At 42.9% G+C, this 18,116-nt stretch overlaps 1 protein-coding gene across 3 annotated transcripts in view; it reads left to right on the top strand.

Annotated features, from left to right (window-relative positions):
• Positions 1-18,116, top strand: part of LRP11 (LDL receptor related protein 11) — a 327,158-nt gene that overhangs the window by 143,323 nt on the left and 165,719 nt on the right. For all 3 annotated transcript variants that reach the window (XM_085612481.1, XM_085612480.1, XM_085612479.1), the window contains exon 3: positions 966-1,107. In XM_085612481.1, coding sequence (XP_085468607.1) covers positions 966-1,107 — 142 coding nt within the window. The remainder of the gene's footprint in view (positions 1-965; positions 1,108-18,116) is intronic.

Raw genomic sequence — 18,116 nt, 5'->3', positions numbered from 1 at the left:
GAAATCTGATAGAGACATCTAGCCGCAGGTTTATTACCTTTGAACTTCCAAGCGTCCCGCTGGAGCTGGAAGAAATTTCGTAGCAGTACCCCTGCACGCTAGTAGATGTCATCGGTCGTCTCCATGTGACGTCGTCGGCCTCATGTTCGTCATCGTGACGTCCGCGTCCTCAATATAACCGCCATCCGGCGTGCTGATGTCCGTTCTTTTTTTCTGTGCCAGCCAGCGCCTATCCGTTTAGGAGAGCTAACCCTATCATTTTTGGACACTTTTTTTCTGTGTGTATTACTGCCTTGTATATATGTTTTTTTTTAAAAAGCCAGGCACATCGTTCTCCAGTAAATCGCTTTCTTGGCATCTCCACTGCTAACCTACTGAATCCCAAACTTCCTCGATAATACTCAAGAAGCAGTTTTGCTGTTTCTTACTCGCACTCACGCCGTTCTATTTTCATGCACAAAAACTATTCAGTCTCTTTCACACCCAGTGTGTAGTTATTGTATAACTCTTCAGACAGGCCGGACAGCACCTAGAATAATGCACTGCATGGCTAAACACTTATAGGGTCCGAAAGGCGAGACCTATTGGATATGCCAATGATTGTTTCTATATTCTTGGTAGCTTACCTAAAAGTTGAAAAATAAATTCCTAGATGAAAGGAGCTCATGTGCCTCCAAGCAAATTGCTTTTCCCTGTGTAGATAAAAAAAAGAATTACCTTATGTGCAAATACACTAACATGAACATTTATCCTGTACCCAAACCTGAGCACCCCTGAAAGACTCTTTGTGATTCTAGATGTGATTAGTTTCAATATGATTTACTGAGTAATTGGTGTATATTGTTTACTTCCTTGCCATTTCAATATTAATATGTAGCCAAGCAATGATTAAGAACATTTTTCCAAGACAAAGTACAAGACCAGCCTTGGTTAATTTTTTTTTTTTTTTAATTCCTTCCAATCAGGTGCCCCAGCCAGGAACGCTTCAGGTCTCTCATTTGCAGGAGGGAGCTTACGCCTTTCAACTAACTGTTACTGACACTGCTGGTCAACGGAGCTCTGATAACATCACGGTCACTGTTCTACCTATGGAAAGACGTGGAATCGGTGAGTAAGCTAGTCATTTTGAATTTTGAGTAGGAAACTTATTCAATAAGGCTCTTGGTTTATTATGAGGGTTGAATTTTGTTTGGGCTGAGTGTTTCAGAATGGACAAGTAGTCGATTCCATAGATTTCCCTGCAAGTATGGTTTAATGACCTCTAATTCCTTTTCCGAAAAAGAACAGACTGATTTGAGAGGAACATTGAAGCCGGGTTTTAGAGGGATGGAACTGTCAAACTCCCGATGAGGAGGAAAGGAGTGAACTGATGGTTTTATGAAGATTGTGAGAATATATGATAATGAGAGGTAAACTTGGAGAGGTTTGCTACATTTAAACCTGTTGTTATTTTGACTTCCTTAACTTCCTCTATGGGTGACCTGTAACTTCCTGTATCATAGCGTTGGTCGTGACAGAACAGCGGAGACAATGAAATCAGTCTGGTGGCCCAGTTTTAATATGGATTTTGCCTCTTTCATGACAGTATAGCACAGTATAGCAAAACTTGTAGTACCATTACGAGAGACTATTAAATCAAAAGAAAGCATCTCTGTGGCCACCAACAGAGACTAGCAAAGAAAAGAAAATCTCTTTCACCGTTCCTGAAGCCTGGGCAGTACCATCCCATCTGTATGACCAACTTCTGGGACCTATTTAGAGAACGTGGGAATATTAATTTTAATGCCCAGTCATGCGCTATGAACATGCCACTGGATCAACAATTGAAGACGGCAGAAATATTAATAGCCAATCCTTCCATGGTCTTCAGGGTAATTTGTAGGAGGAGCAACTGATCATCTGTATTATTTACAGACATGCCCATGTACAGCAGTATAGGTTCATCCATCTCTTCCTCCCTCATAAGTGACGTGTGTTTACATTTTCCGAGGACCATTGCGTGTGTATAGAGGACGCTTAAACCAAATGCCCAGAATACCCGCACTGAAAGCAGTCCAGCGCTCCGCCATCTTTTTGAACTGAAACATCACTTGAACTGTCTGTCTCACGCGAAGGATAGGCTTAAAAGGGGACAGATGACGCAGCTCAAGGCTTTCTCTATTCAATACATCTTACTTAGAGTCTATCTTGAATATGCATAAAGGCATTGATGAAATCAGCAAGTTTGGCAGGGAGGTACCCACACCTAATTCATTATTTCATCTTTTGAGCTACCATGAAACAATGTAATTTAGGTTCTTTTTACCCAAGTAGTGTCTGCCACTAAATGACCGGACTGTGTGACATAGGTTAAAACATCTATATTCCCTTGGAGGATATCACAAAGTGACTATACTGCAGAGTATTCAACATCAGGGCACTCAAGCAGACATTCTTTTAAATGCTAGCAGGAGTGCAGCATAGCTGTCCATTGGGCGCAGGGTCAAGACTGATTTGCATATAGCGGTGTCCAAACTGGAATGGCATGGTGAGCAAAAAAAACGATGGATTTAGGCCCAGATCTCTGTATTGGGGTGAATGTATGACATTGTTCTGCATTCTGTCCATCAATTGTTGTTTTTGCATTTGTCACCCCGAGTGGGACGGGTATGCCGAGACATGGGTCCCCTGCTATCCATGCCACTGGAGTCAAGCTATCCTGGCTGATGAGGGCTGAAAGTCCGAAACCGGTCCTAGGATGTTTTTTTCCAGTCCAGGGAGGACCTGGCCTGGCAGTTCGGGCCAGACTGTTCCCATTGGGCGCAGGGTCAAGACTAATTTGCATACGGCTGGGTCCAAACTGGAATGGCATGGTGAGCAAAAAAAGGATGGATTTAGGCCCAGATCTCTGTACTGGGGTGAATGTATGACATTGTTCTGCATTCTGTCCATCAGTTGTTGTTTTCACATATTGGTCAGAGGCAGTCACTAAAAGTGCTGCCGAGGCTAGGGCTACCCCAGATAGAGGCCCATTCAAAAATCCTACTTAGGCATACACATTAAAAAACTGTGCACGGTGGAAGGCACAATGTTCCATAATAGTGTCTAAAAACCCCTTGCATTTTAAAAAGTCTCTAAAAAAACGGGTAATATAAGTTGGAACTACCTGAATATCAGTGGAGAGGATTTTAAGTGTCTGTTTCAGGGCACATTTTCCATACAAAGTTGCTGTGGTTCCTGTGGCCATTATTGCAGTTTTTGAGCCATGTCCTGAGATGAATTCATACGGATCAGTTGGTTCTGAAATTGTTTCTGTTGCAACTTGTCAAGAGCTGGACCAAGAGGTCTGTCCTTTCTGTTTAACTGTAATTCCCTAACATAAACGTGTATTTGTAAAAGCGCACGTTCATCCTGAATATTATCTTGACATGAAATAACAGATGATTATTCTCACCCAACTCACTGAACGGATTTCATCAATTTTGGAAGGATGAAAGACTGAGTGTACCCACCAGGATTCTAACCTGTGACCATGAGATCAAACACAAATCCTGTAGTGGATGCATTGAGCCATCAGATGCAAGGTTACCTTTGCCAGTAGCCACGGTGCCACCCTGCTCAGTTAGACACCTGAAATGTCACCAATGTCTTCTTGAATCAGTCCCAAGGGGAGGAAAAAGCCTTAGGGGAAGGGAATAATGTTTAGGCAGTCTTGAAGTTCTCGATAGAAGAACAAAAAAGTAGGAGTGATAGTAAGGTACCAATCCTACCATGAATTTGGGTAGTGAATAGTCAGCAATGACATTTCTGAAACTCAGGAATCCACAAGTTTCTTGCTGCAGAAAAAACAGTGGCAAAAATGTACATCAGGTGCGCAATTTTCATGATGAAAAATTGGAAATCAAGTGTGTTGTGACACATCCCTCTCCACTACTATCTTCTTTATTTATGGTTTATACAGAAATTGCTGTTAGAGGAAATGTTCTCAAAGTCATCTTAGATTGTTCACAAAATGTGGTTAGTATCAGGAAGATGTCTGACCATGCCGCCACCCAGAAAAGGCTAGAAGAAAAGAACACCGAGGAAAGCAGAGTTAAGTAAAATTCCTTCTATATTTCTTCTGTTCTATTCACAATGGTAAAGGCTTGTCTCTCCTCCCTGGTGCTTTGGAACTTCAACATATGTGAGCGGGGTTGCAGAAACTTCATTACAGTCAAAAGGCTGACAGGGAACTGCGGTAGCCTGCACATCCAAGTGCTGCCCCTTTGCAATGCTAAGAGAAAAAAAATGTCTCCTACTGTAGCAGCACCTCCTAAAGTTTCCCGGGGTGTGACACGGAAGTAACACCACCACGACCGTCCATAACAAGTAATTCACTTTACTGACCTTCTCTCTTATTGATACAGCATGGTGACATTTTTCATAGCCCTCTCACTTCTTCTTTTGCTAAGGACATGTTAATTATTCAATAAGATTGTTGTGGTTATGCGTTTTTTATTTTATTTAGTTCTGCTATTTAATACGTTATCCCATTTTTGTCATGCCCCTCCCCCGTACCCCCTGCCATTTTTTGGCGTGTTACGATTTGCTGGCTTTAGGACTCTGAGCCCTTTACCTCTCCTAAACAGCGGTATATTGCCTGTGCTACCCTCTAACATGTGCGCTGTACATTAGAATTCCCTATTTGGCTTATTTAACTTTCAAATAAGTCCATTGTAAATGGTGCCTCGAGTGACAGTTTGCATTTACTCCACCTACATATATGAAAAAAATATATGTCTGCTAAGAGTGCCACTGTGCTCTTACTGATCTGCAGTTTGAATACACTGCAGGGAAACAGGACAGGTAAAAATACCTTTGCTGAGTAGGAAAGGCCTATTTTATATATTCATAAGTCCCCCCCTCCCCCCCACGCAAGGTGTGCCTTATAAGCCAGGGCAGGCTACATATTGGGGTTAATGTGCTCTCACATTGAAATAAAACCCAAGAGGTATTTCGCTATGTAGGCCTTGGTAGACTTTTCCACTAGTAAGCGGAAGTGGTATTACAATCTTAATTCCCCATTTCATAATAGAAGAAGGCTACTAATATGTTTTAAAAAAATGTTCTGCTTAATTTAAAATTTGTGATAACTTAAGCAGAAAAATAACTTAATAAAAATGTGCTATATGCTTCTTGGGCTAGAACTTGCTTAAATCCATTTCTCATCACACTTCCAGAGCTAGAATACACATGCTTAGCTAGGAGAATTAATGACTGTGACGTAGAGCACAATGGCCTGCCCTGAGCCTAGGAAGGAGCAATTGTTGTTAACCACAGACCACTTAGCAGGCATTTGCTAGCTGAGAGTGCACAGGAACAGGTGTCAGAACAAAGTTTTGCATTTGCATGACCTCTTTTGACTTGGAGATGCCAAGGAGGGATTCTTCTATTCATTCTCAGAACCCTCCAAAACAGACAGGCTGCAGTTTTGTCCCTGACAGGTTAGAGGAGAGCTCATCTAAATAGCGGAGTGGCTTAATAAGTGAAGGCATGCATGCTTGGTGGCAGCTGAGTTTCATCATCTTGAAACGGGGATTCCTGGGTAAATTTGGGGGGCTATGAGAAAATAGTTGGGATTGAGTGCTAGAATTTCTCCAGTTCACTGTCTACTGCAGATGATAGATCTGACAACTCCACCGTTGTCACCTCCTCAGAATATTCCTGAACTAAGGAAGACTTCATCTGCGGAAGAAAGCTCTGATGGAAGAATACTTCTGTTGTCTAGCTCCTGACTCTGGCCTCCTGCTGGAAGAGGAGGACTCGCATAAGGACTCAAGGGCTCCTGAATCCTGCTGGTATGCTCTGACTGGGGTTGCCTTCTAGGGGTCAAGTGTTTGACCTCCTCTTTACCTGATGTTGGGAAACAAAGAGCAGAAGGACTGGTGACTCCAAGAGTGCCCAGCTGACTGAAGAGAATTAGATGCTCCAGGACACCTGGCTGAAGAGAAGCTGCAGAACTGACTGGAAAAAACATTTCCAGCAGTTGGAGACAAATAGCCTTATTTAGAGTTTGGCGGACGAGATACTCTGTCAAAAAGTGACAGCTAGCCTGCCCGCGGTATTACAAGTATTCCAGGCTAGAATACACTTGAAATATAGAGGACGGGACATCTGCCATGTAGGTGATGGACTGTCCCGTCTGTCAAACACTAAATAAAGCCCTTTATATTTGTCTGATCCATTCATCCTTCCACTCACTCACCTATACATTTGGTAGTGCATCCCATTCACTCATCCACACACAAATGTAATAATCCGTGATGAAGTCCTTTAGCCTGTAAAGCACTCATTCAGCTAAAGAGGTTCTTTCGTGGTGTTGTAATTTTTCTCAATGGTTGACCTCTGAATGGTGAATACTGAGTTGACCATGTGGGACTTTTGTGACCATAGCATTAAACTGCAGAAAATGTATTAGACAAATGGACACTGGTTGCTCTAAAAAACTACAGTGGGCCTCAACTAAATATTAGGTTACTCTTCGTAAACCTCTTGTTTCTCCCACTGATTGGCTGAGTGGAAGAGGTGTGGCACAGCGGCCAGGGTGCCTGACTCCGGGCCACGGGGTTCACGGTTTGATCCCCGGCGCCAGGTCAGCCAAGCACCATGTGACTCTGGACAATAGCTCGCTTAATCTTCCCGAGGGCCCCCAGCGCCGGGAAACCACTTTGGAGGTAGCTGTGTGCTTTAGAAATTCAAGGTTATCCCACTGATTCGCTTAGACTGTATGATTGTTTTTCTGCAACTCATGTTCTCAGTGGCATTGATGATCTGAAACCTTTAGTACTGAATGTGTGAATCGCTCTGGAGGAACAGGAACGTACACATACCTGGTCTGTTAATATATGCCTTCCCACTCATGAATTCTTCACTCTTTAAATCCTCGGTTTTCCTTCCTTAAATGTTTTTTTTTAAAGAGGAGCCACATTATATTGGCGTCAGGTTTGTTCATTAGCTTTCTAAACATTGTCACAGCTCTCGTACAGTGTCTGAAAACCCAAAATGTAAAAAGGCAAAGCCCAAGGTTGTAAGGATCCGACGTCCGAGTTGTTTGACACTGGTGGCTTCTAACCCCTCTGATGTGTGGCAAGGTTCCATTATTTTAAGTCATTAACTTGCCGCCTAAAGTCTTTGCACCATGTCATCACAGAGAGTGCTCATGCGGTCTGCTTGCAGAAAGACAACATACTGTGCCTCACACTGTTCCATCCAGGCACCACAAACCACATACATAATTTTAGAGAATTTGTGCAATGACTTTACAAGTGTAGGTAAGAGCAGGACTGGCGCTGTGTGCGACTTGTGTTAGAGTCAATATGAAGTAAACTGTGTCTAGAGCTACACAAATATTGCCAGCCTGCTCCATGCCAGCTTGCAACGCAAGTAAATGATGGAAAAAGTACCCTTATATTAATTCACTCATGTTACAAACAAAAACAAAAAGAAAAAGGGTGGTGTTTCTCGTCCAGAAAATAACTGAGCCCTTAACAGAAATGCGTGACGCGCTCATTCTGTCTGTTTTACCACCCTTTGCTCATGCCTTCCCAGACCGATGTTGGAGAGTGCATTGTTTATTGGGAGGCTCTGATTGGGCTTCCCTACGGCCACATACATGTGTTATTGCAGCGGTTATTGCTTTGTACATGTAAACATACCTATCTACCAGTAGGTTCTAGAAGGGCAAGGCCAGATATTTAAGACGGTGATACTATTAATATGCATGGTGGAAAGCCATATATTTTTAAATGTTGATGCAGGTTTCCAAAGATGGTGCCTGTTTGAAGCTTAGGGTGGCATTTAGCTTTTTAGGAATGTGTACATTGAAAGGAGGGCGACACCTGTGAAATGCTGGTAAGTTGACAGGTGTGTGTAAATCTTCACTGGTTATTTATGAAGATACAAAATGAAGGAGCGCTCAAAAAGCGTGTTTTTAAGGCTGTTGTATGTTGCTTTCTTGATGAAGCATTAGGTTACTTTTGGCCTGGTATCTGCTCTAATTTGTGGCTAACATAAAACGAGCATTTGCAATACAATAGGTCTTGCATTACTGGAAGTTTGAGCTATTAGCGTTGCTATTAATAATGCAATGCCTATAGCTCAAACTTTGAGTAATGCGAGAGCTATTGCAGTGCACATGTTTTTTTTCTATTTATTTATTTTTTAAGCAATAAGCGTGGGTGCCGTGATTGCCCAAACAATAAATAAATAGAAAAGAAAATTGCAATGCAATAGCTCGCGCATTACTGAAAGTGTGAGTAATTGGCGTTGCATTATTATTCACAACGCCAATAGCTGAAACTTTCAGTAATGCGAGACCTAATGCATTTCAAATGCTTGTTACAAAATGGTAATAAGGCATCCAGAAGCGTGACTCTTTACATTTTATACAGATATTTTAGAACATTATTAATAACTGGAAATGCAGTGTAATGCTTACATGAAAGTTTTACATATATATTTCTTAGTGCATTGATACATGAGTGCAATATATTGGAAGAAGCAACAAGAGGGTGGACGAGGAATAAGAATTAAGAGTTGAAATATGTAGCATTAAAACATCGAAACTATGTTGGGTGCAATTCATGGTATGCTGAAGCGAAGAAAGGGAGGTTAGAGGGCTTGCAGTTATGGGGAAGATACCGAGTGGGAAGGTAGGAATGAACAGGAGTGAGTGAGGAGGCAGGGAAAGGGAGCAATAAAAGGCTGTGATAAGGGAAAACAAGCCTGAAACCCAAAGATAAAGGCATAATTATAATCACAGGCAGCGACATAGAAAGGACGGCAGCATTGACAGAAGAGAGGGTGTGCGAGCGAAGAGGCAACATATGGCCAGAGATGGCCAACCAAAAAAAAAAGTTGGTGATCTCCGCTGGGAGGGAACCAAGCACACAGTGGCGGGACAGATGTACAGTATTTACCAACCACAGTAAAGGAATTTAGAAAGGCAGGCCAACTAACCAACCACAGGCGCTGTTCGTTTTGAATGCCTATGTCCTGAATGCAGCATGTCTCGAAGAGACCGCGCAAGCGCTGCCTATGCGAGACATGAAAATGGGCAATTCACCAGACCCATCTGTCAGTAGCAGAAGGCACAGCAAAAATGCTGGCACCTAGAGGATGGCTAGCTAAAGGTATTCGACGAACTTGAACCTAAGAAGGACTTTAAAAAAAATTGAAAAATAACTGAATTGGAATTGGTAATCGCCTTGCCCTATAGTGTTGTCTATCTGGACTGGATATCAATGAGGCTAAGGTTTCATGGTAGCCTGGCAGAAAGTAAAAGTTACTAGTAGAAATAACATGGAGCTGACTTCTTGGAGGCTGCATATAAACGTGGTAGTCATTGTAAATTCAATTAAAAAAGAGAAAAGTATGAAGTGAACCTGGCAAGTTACATGCAGAGTCCAGGAGTCCTCCAGGCTGAGTAATACCTTCGGTACCTCAACATTTTCATGGTTAGCAGTCTAGTCTTGTGACCTCGAGTGACTTCCTACCAGATAAACCGTGTACTGCAAAGTACTGCTGTGAACATATAATGTGCCTTAGTGATGGCTCATACAGAACACGAGATAAATAAACAATGAGTTATACACAATTTCTACTAGTCCGCCCCCATAGAGTGCAGATCCGTTTGGTTGTGCCAACAGGATGGAGGCAGCAGTGCCTGCCACTCTGGTGTCCTCTCCCCCGCACTTGTTTGATGTGCTTGCGCAATAATAATGGTTGGTAGAGGGATGGCTAGAAAAGGAATAAAATATTTATTAGTTTTTTTAGATTATATGAGAATAGCGAGACAACTTAAGTTTACTCTAGAACAGACCCAAAAACGTTGCGTTTATATTAATTTTACCAGATGATACGAAATACATATAATTATTCTGTCTAGTGAATCGGTACAAAACACAAAGTTTTGTTTATCCATTAATTAATTACAGGACAACAACTCTTTCTGCCCGCTGGTTTGCAGTTGAGTTTTTGTTCACACTTATATATTTGTATTGTTTAGGAATTGAAGAGGTTACTCCAAATCATTTTGCTTCACCTAAATGTAAACCGATTTCAGCCATTTGCAAGCCAGGGGAGCTGCTCCTGTGAGAACCCTCCTTTAGAGGACGTACCTGTGCCTAAAGTATATCGACAAAACAAACCACAGGGGACCCGTAGGCCCAGTTGAGACTGGGGTAGTCTATAATATCTGCAACAGTGTCTAAACCGGTTATAGTGTAAAAACATTTCCACACTTAATGAGAACACCAAAGGGAGTACCAAATATATTACTGAGTTTATATCAGTGTCTGAAAGCACAAAGTAGTGAAAAGCAGCATCAATATTACGCAACAATAGGTGCAGTGAAAATAAAGTGAACACTTAGTGCTCATGAAACAGTGCCTGTGAACGGCGTGCTCATGAAACAGTGCCTGTGAACGGCGTATGTAAAACACATTAAAGAAAACAAAGAAAAAGCAGCGTACATAAAAAGATTTGAAAGAAATCTTAGTACATGAGTACAATGATAAGGTAAATAATATATATAATCATGTAGTAAGTCAGGAGAAATTTCCTCTGCCCCAAATGTCACTTCGACCCCAATTACTAAGGCTCATCATCAGGACAAAAGTGCAGGTAGATAATGTATTGCTGATCAGTTAATCAAAATTGAATAATCAAAGGTTTTAGGCCCTTGAAGCGACAGCTTCGAGTTACGTTACACGAGGACACGTTAATTTTTGGTGGGCACGGGGAGATTAAGTGATTTGCCCAGAATCGCAGGGTGCTGAGCCGACTCCGAGGCTTGAACCTGGTTCTCCAGATCCACAGTCGGCAGCTCCTATACCTCCTATGACCCATATCTCAGTTTACATGGGGAGAGTATGTGGCCTTAAGGACATTAAGGCCACATACTCTCCCATTGTAAACTGAGATATAGGTCACTCATTTGCAGGAATTTGCGCATCTGTTAATGACTGTGTACTCAGGATACCTAACAACGGATATGTGGTCTGACATGATCTGTTAGAGCAAGCAGTAACTCCTATAAAGTAGTAATGGCAGCTGTTTGAGAGGAGTGTACCTAAGGTCAGGCACATTAGGAAATTATAACCATGTCCAAGAGATGAACCATGTCCAACAGAAAATAACTACTTGTGCTAAAATAAATTGCATCTACGTAGTTGCATGGTCAAATAGGATTAAAAGGTGCAGGCCTATTTTTTACATTATTAGGCCACACAATATTGCTGAATACTTAAGACCCATCTAGTGTTTGGAGGGACAGCTGCGAATCATCGGCGATACTCCTTCCTTCCAAACTCACGGGTCCCTCGGTCTGCTGACAGGAGGAAAGCCCTGTCTTACGTCAGCAGCGCCTATGCTGGCTCTGTCAATGTAAACCTCCAACCCGGCGGCCTGTTTGTCTAGGGCCACCATGTCGCAATTGCGGTGCCCCGCACTATTGAGAGCGATTGCTTTCACTCATTTTCCCTTGGTGGTCCACCATTGTAAGCGTGGGGACGTGGGGTGGGAAAATGTTAAGTGACCCCCACATACAAGGCGAAAACTCCACGCCTGTTGGGACCGTTTATTTGTGTTGAAAAAGCAACTCCTGCTTTACGAGAGAAAATATGCCGAGCGTGCACTTTAAACACGCAAACCGCGTGGGACTCCCTTTACAGCACAGAGATCCTCTCAAGGCAGATGGGAATCTCTAAATAAGGCAGACTGCCCTCTGCCAAGACTGCCTCTTGACTGACCCCCTTCCACCCCCACGTAACCTCCCCCAGACAGTATAAACGTTATAATTAGAACGCAGTGCTAAGTAGGTGTTGGAGTAGGCAGCGACAAGCACATTATGTGGAGTGCATTTGTGGCCCTGCGTTCTGCCGACAGACATTTTTTTTCCCTCAAAGCCTCAGCCAGCATAGATAAGATGACGACAGGTGGAACTATTTCAAGGAGCGCAGAAAGAAAGTGCAAATATATTTTGTAGTCACTGGATAAACACCAGCCGGTTCCCTTCTGTAGTTCTGACCTTGTAATTAACCACTGCAGTGCATAGTCAATATTGCTGTTCCGCTGTAGTCTAAATGCAGTAAGAAAGTAAACCTGCATTAAGAATATGAATGTTTTTTCGAAATGTACAACTATGAAAAAAACAAATATTGTGAAGTGTACTCAAATGGCCACTGTGGCCTACTTAATTGTGTGGGGTGAAATGAATGCGTGGCACAGAGCACTTTCACCTACCACCATTTTTAATGTGTCGGGTCTGGTTGTGTAGCCACTATGCATCAGATGTATGTATCACTCAATCAGCATTTGTAGAGCGCGGCACTGTCAGCCCTGGGGGTATCACGGCGCTGGGGTGCGAGGTCTCCGTCAAAAGCCAGGTCTTGAGGAAACGGCAGGAAGAGGGAAGAAACAGTAGAACAAGGCAGAAAAACGAGCGAGCAGAAAAGGCAAAACAGGGCAGAAGGGGGCATAATAGAGGGGAGAAAAACGAGCATAAGAAGGCAAAACAGAGGGCAGAAAAACGAGCATAAGAAGGCAAAACAGAGGGCAGAAAAACGATCATAAAAAGGCAAAACAGAGGGCAGAAAAATGAGCAGAAAGTCTGAGCAGAGGGCAGAAAAACGAGCAGAAGGCAAAAGAGAGCAAGTAACAAGCAGAGGGGGCATAAACAAAGGGCAGCAGGTAGACAGGCAGCAGAGGGTAGCGGACTGCGGGCAAGCTGGACGGGAGAACTGTCACGGGGAGCTGGCACGAGGACCTGTATTAAGAAGAGGAACCACGAGTCATTGAAGTAACCGAAAGAGCTGCCGCCATCTGCTGTCTTTTACTGTCTACCTTCAAAACATTCCTTCCTCCTCATAGTCATACCAGTGACATCACATTACAACATGGCACGATATTTTACTTGAAGTCAATGTATCAACAACATGTTGTAACAGGATTTGGTGCAGTTAGCAGTGCTTGTGCATCCGGACCCCACAACATCACAATCTCTTACACGCATCCACATATGTAGCAACACATCAGAATCAGGTGTCAGGTTTCTGACTATGGGCCTTAACTCCACACACAACCACTGATGCCATCTGGCACCTGCCCGCATCTATCCCTTTTTGTGCTCACAGCACTACCTGGCCTCTGCCATGCCCCTTACATGATCAAGCCAGGGCACCCACTGTCTCTATTGTCATCATTAGCGTAGCTGGTCCCTCAACCTGCAGGCCTTGCCTGCGCATCGCCCGGCAGAGCTAGTACCTTCACTGGTGCTACAGCTGAATGGGGCTGTTCCAGCTCCTTGGCGGCAAGTATCACCACCAGTTTGAAGAATGACAGTGGACCAGGTCTTAAGCTGCATTGAGGTGAAAAGTAGGAACCAACACACATGCTGAGGTAGTTATAAAGGGAGACTTACTCTTACTGATTGCTCTTAGTGATTTGGGGAAAATTTGTCAAAACATAGAAACAAAAGTGACCAAGCTTAAAAGCGGTTACAAACGGGGGCATAAAAATATCCACAGGTGAAAGATATATGTCCAGGTAATGAGAACCAGCATGAGATATTTTATTTCTCGGGCACATAGATGGCGAAATCCAAAAGAGACACTGACTTCCAGGAGTGTGCAGTCACATCTGTGAACAACTGACATATTCAGTGAGATTGGCCAAACATAGGATCTTAAATGTCTGTAGTTTACAAAAAAGGAAGTGTCTGAGATAGTTCATTACATACTTCCTTATCTTTGGAAGACGTCCTGGGGGTGCTACTGGTGACCACTGACATCGTTAACTCATTTTGTATCCCCTTTCAAGAAAGGCCACAGTCATGGCAATCATGGCGAAGGCAGAAGTGGGATGTCTAGTCCTGCAAACAGAATCCAATACAAGAGAGGCAAACGTCTGGCACAAAAAGGTAGGCACACACTCTGCTTCAACGAGATCTTCAAACAAATCCTGAAGAACGACTGGATTTTAAAGCAGCTATATGGTAGTTTGGAAGGTTTCGCTGCACAACGGGAAATTAAATTTCTTTTGCCAGGTGGTCTCAGAATTGGCATTCGTAGAGAAGGACTAACTCTCCTAGTTTTATATGTTATTTATTGTTCATCCAAGGTTTCAAAGATACTGTATTAGCTTGAGCCAGAGATGGAAGAGAGTTGAGACTACAAGCTGCTTACGTGCAGTAGTCCTGTCATCAACATTATTTGTGCAAGCCCCGTTTCTCTTGTGCTCTCCTTGATTCTCCATGGCCATCCTTCCTTCCCCCTCTCATGAGGGAACAAAGCTCTGAGTTAGACATACGGTGGGAATAAAAGGTGGCTAGAATTTCAGAAAGTGTTAAGCGGTGGAAGAGTTGAAAATGTTTTAGTAGTCAAATGGATAATAACAGTAATGTTTGTACCTGGAGTGTTCACATTAGTCACTACGCAGTTTGAACCACCTTGTGGTTATCGCCGTTCTACTTTTAATGGCATATTGCCTTTTTGTTTGCGTCAGCCACTGAAGTGTGTCTGACCATCTGTACATGATAAAGGAAAAAACATTGTTTCCTCCTACTACTAGAGCAATCTCCGTCCTTAAGTGTACATGTTTCAGTTGCATTAAACAACGTAGAGTTCTCTCTCCTCCAGAAATGTGTCACTGAGCATTAGCTTAATTTGTGTTGACTTTGCTTCCATTAATATTCTTTTTACTTTTCTCAAAGTGAGTGAATCTGCTGCTCACCATTCCAATAACCTTAAAGAAGGTCATTCATTATTGTTATTCCAATGTGTAGAATAACATAACATGATCCCACTTTGTTCCCTCTGTGCTCATCCTTCACATGATTATTTTGCACATGTTCAATTAAAATCCTCTGCCTTGCTCAGACCATTTAAAGTCATTTTACAGTTCCTCAATCCTGATGATATGTTCTATAGTTTCTGTACGTATTTTCTAGTTGCATGTCCTATTCACAGTCGTTTTTAAAATAAATGTGCATTACCTTCTGTTTACCTAAGCCTATCCTTTTGCTGGTTCTACCAATACATTATCTACACTGGGCCTACAGGCCTTGAAATTATTTAAGTCTCTATGTTGAGGTCTCTTTGGCTGCTGTGCTAAGTCCATGTGACTGCAATGACATTTGTGATTTGTTACTATTAGACCTGTCTGCCTTAGGGTGTTCTTCCCCCAAAACATTTGCCTTATTCCTCCATTTTCTTCTGATCTTCTTTTTGTTGGTCTTAGGACTCTGCGCAGTTTACTACTGCTAACCATTGCTAAAGTGTATGTGTTCACACTTTAAAACGTAGTAACATTGTTTTTTCCAAATTGTCGTATTTAATTTACTTGTAAGTCCTAGTAAGGTGATACTTCCTGTGACCAGGGCCTGCAAACTAAATGCTACTAGTAGGTCTACAGCGCTGATTGTGCCACAGACTTAAGTAGCTCTTTACCATGTCTCAGGCCTGCCACTGCAGCCTGTGCGTGTAGTTTTGAACTGTCATGTCGACCTGGCAAAATAAACCTGTTGCCAGGCCCAACCCTTCCTTTTTAATACATATAAGTAACCCCTAGGGTAGGCCCTAAAAAGCCCAGAGTGCAGGAGGCAAAGTATTTAATAACAAGACCATGTCATTTTAAGTTTTACATGACTTGATAGTGAAAAACTCTTAAATGTGTGCAAGGTCTACCTCTCTCATAGGATAACTTTGGGATTACCTTATTGCGTTGAATAGGGATAAGTTCCAAATGGGAACAGGTATCCAGTTATTTGGAATTGTAATGAACAATCCTCTTTTATGGTAAATGAATTACAAATTGGAAAATGCCACTTTTAGAAAGTTGGCTTCTTCATGCCTTATCCATTTCTTTTACCTGCAGTCTGTTTTTGGGTCACGTGGCTAGGTGTAGCTGGCAGTTGGTATTTGTGTATTCCCACTTAAACCTGAATTGGCTCTGTCCTGCCACCACACAAAGGACTGCATGCCCCCTGAAGTTAGTCTGAAGCCAGGGCAGAGGAGGCAGGGAACCTGTGCACTTCAAAGGGTAACCTCTAGAAGCTTCTCCCACTTCAAAGGAGGAACCAGGTATAAATATTGAACCTCAGGCACCAACTCTTCAGCCTTATCAGAACAGCCGTTGCCCCTGCGCATCCTCAACACTGGTCCTCACTTCGCAAGCACCTTGACTGCGACATCCTCAGTGATGACGCAGGGCTCCACCTCACAAGTCACACAGTTTCTTAGGAACCAGCCAGTGTGCTGCGCATCCTCGACGCAGGACCTTGTATCGCAAGTCCTCCTCATTGGAGGTGCAGGACCTTGCACAGCAGCCTCGCAGCTCCCCTAAATCAGAGCTGCTCAACGCATCTCCAACCTGGACCTAGCATCAACTCGGCTGTGCAACACGTCCTCGAGGCAGGCCCTCGCAACATTTCACAACCAGGATTTACGGTACTCTTGTTCAGTGGGCCTAACTGAGTTCCTGTAGGCATCCCTCACTCCATTGCAGTCGACCTGAACATGTGACTTTGTCCCGGCCCGGCATGACCAGATAACCACAGTTGGCGCTTTGTGGTTTTTGGTGCTATTTTCACTGAAACCTTTAAACTTGCATATCACTGGTTCTACTCATTCTTGTCATTTTGGTCTTGTTTTATTTATAAAAAAAAATGACTGTGTTTTTCCACTTTGTTGTGGGATTCTCCTTGTGATCTGTTTTCACATTATTACTGTTCGAAGTGTTGAACAAATACTTTACACATTGCCTCGAAGTTAAGCCTGACTGCTCTGTGCAAAGCTACCCGGTGGTTGAGCACAGGTTAATTTGGGGTTTGCTTGTGACTTCACTCTGACGAGGATTGTGGTTGGTGCTTGAGATGGATTTCAACCACCCCAGCCAGTAACCCAATTTGTTACAGTTCCTAATTAATTGCACCCCCTCTCTGATGGTGAAATCTAAATGATATGCCAATGAGACTCTCTGAAAAACCGATCAGTGGTAAGATGCTTCAATATACCAACAGCTCTAGATGTTTAACGCTTATTTTCTCTGAGGGATTGCCAAGGGACCGCTGGCATCAAACACAAATTATAATGGATGCTAATTGCTAATGAAATAAAAAACATTTGTGTATATGTATGCAGTCTTACAATAAACAGTGGGCAGAATGCACAGCTTCTGTCTGTACAGCGAAAAGTCAACACATTCCAAAATGAAAGGCAGACTGTGGTTTAAATAGGGAAACATTCAGTTTAATACAAAAGGCAACTGGATCGTCCTTCAAGGATGCCCAAGATCAAAAATATTTGGTCAGCCCACATTTCTTTCTTTTACTGTCACCCGAGGACAAGGAATGCAGGAATAGTTCTTCTAATATGACTCAAGTGTCTGGCAGTCTAGAACCATCAAACCAGTTTCAAATAGATCTGCAGACATCCTCAAAATGTTTTTGTTTCTGGTTGTTAGAAGTATGCACCCTGTACAAGTAGGGACCACAATCCTAGTCAGGGTAAGTCAGATGCACAACCTTAATTAGCCTGTGCTCACCCTCTGGTAGCTTGGCACAGAGCAGTCAGGCTTCACTTAACAGGCAATGTGTAAAGTATTTGTGCAACACTTAAATCACAGTAACACAGGGAAAATACCACAAAAAGCCTCCACATCAGTAAAACAAGACCAAAATGACATAAAATCCAATCAGTAGAAGGTGAGATATGAATTTGTAAAATTTAAATCCGAAATCAGTGCTAAGAAGTCATTAGCGCTAAAATGTTACTTGAGATCGCACTAGACTGGGGTAAATCTAAAGTTCAGGCTGACCCCGATGAAGGGCAGTATGGCTACAGGACCCACACAGGGCCCACTGAAAAAGTACCTTGTATGGCGAAGTGTCGGCTCGAGGACTCCCTGCATCAGTTCTGATTCATGCAGTCAGTTTGATGCATCAGAGTCGAGCCTCGCAGCAGCATCTTTGAATCAGTGCTGTGTTGTCGAACCTCGCGTCGTGACCCACGTAGTTGTCGAATCAGCACTGCATCGGATCCGATAAGCGCAAAGAGTTCAGTGCATCGCCTTTTGCAGAAAACCACTGCAGAATCCACTTC

Source organism: Triturus cristatus, chromosome 6 (genome assembly GCF_964204655.1).
Source record: "Triturus cristatus chromosome 6, aTriCri1.1, whole genome shotgun sequence".
Lineage (NCBI taxonomy): Eukaryota > Metazoa > Chordata > Amphibia > Caudata > Salamandridae > Triturus > Triturus cristatus.
Note: the sequence above shows the minus strand (reverse complement) of the source record. Positions and strands in the feature narration are given on the sequence as shown.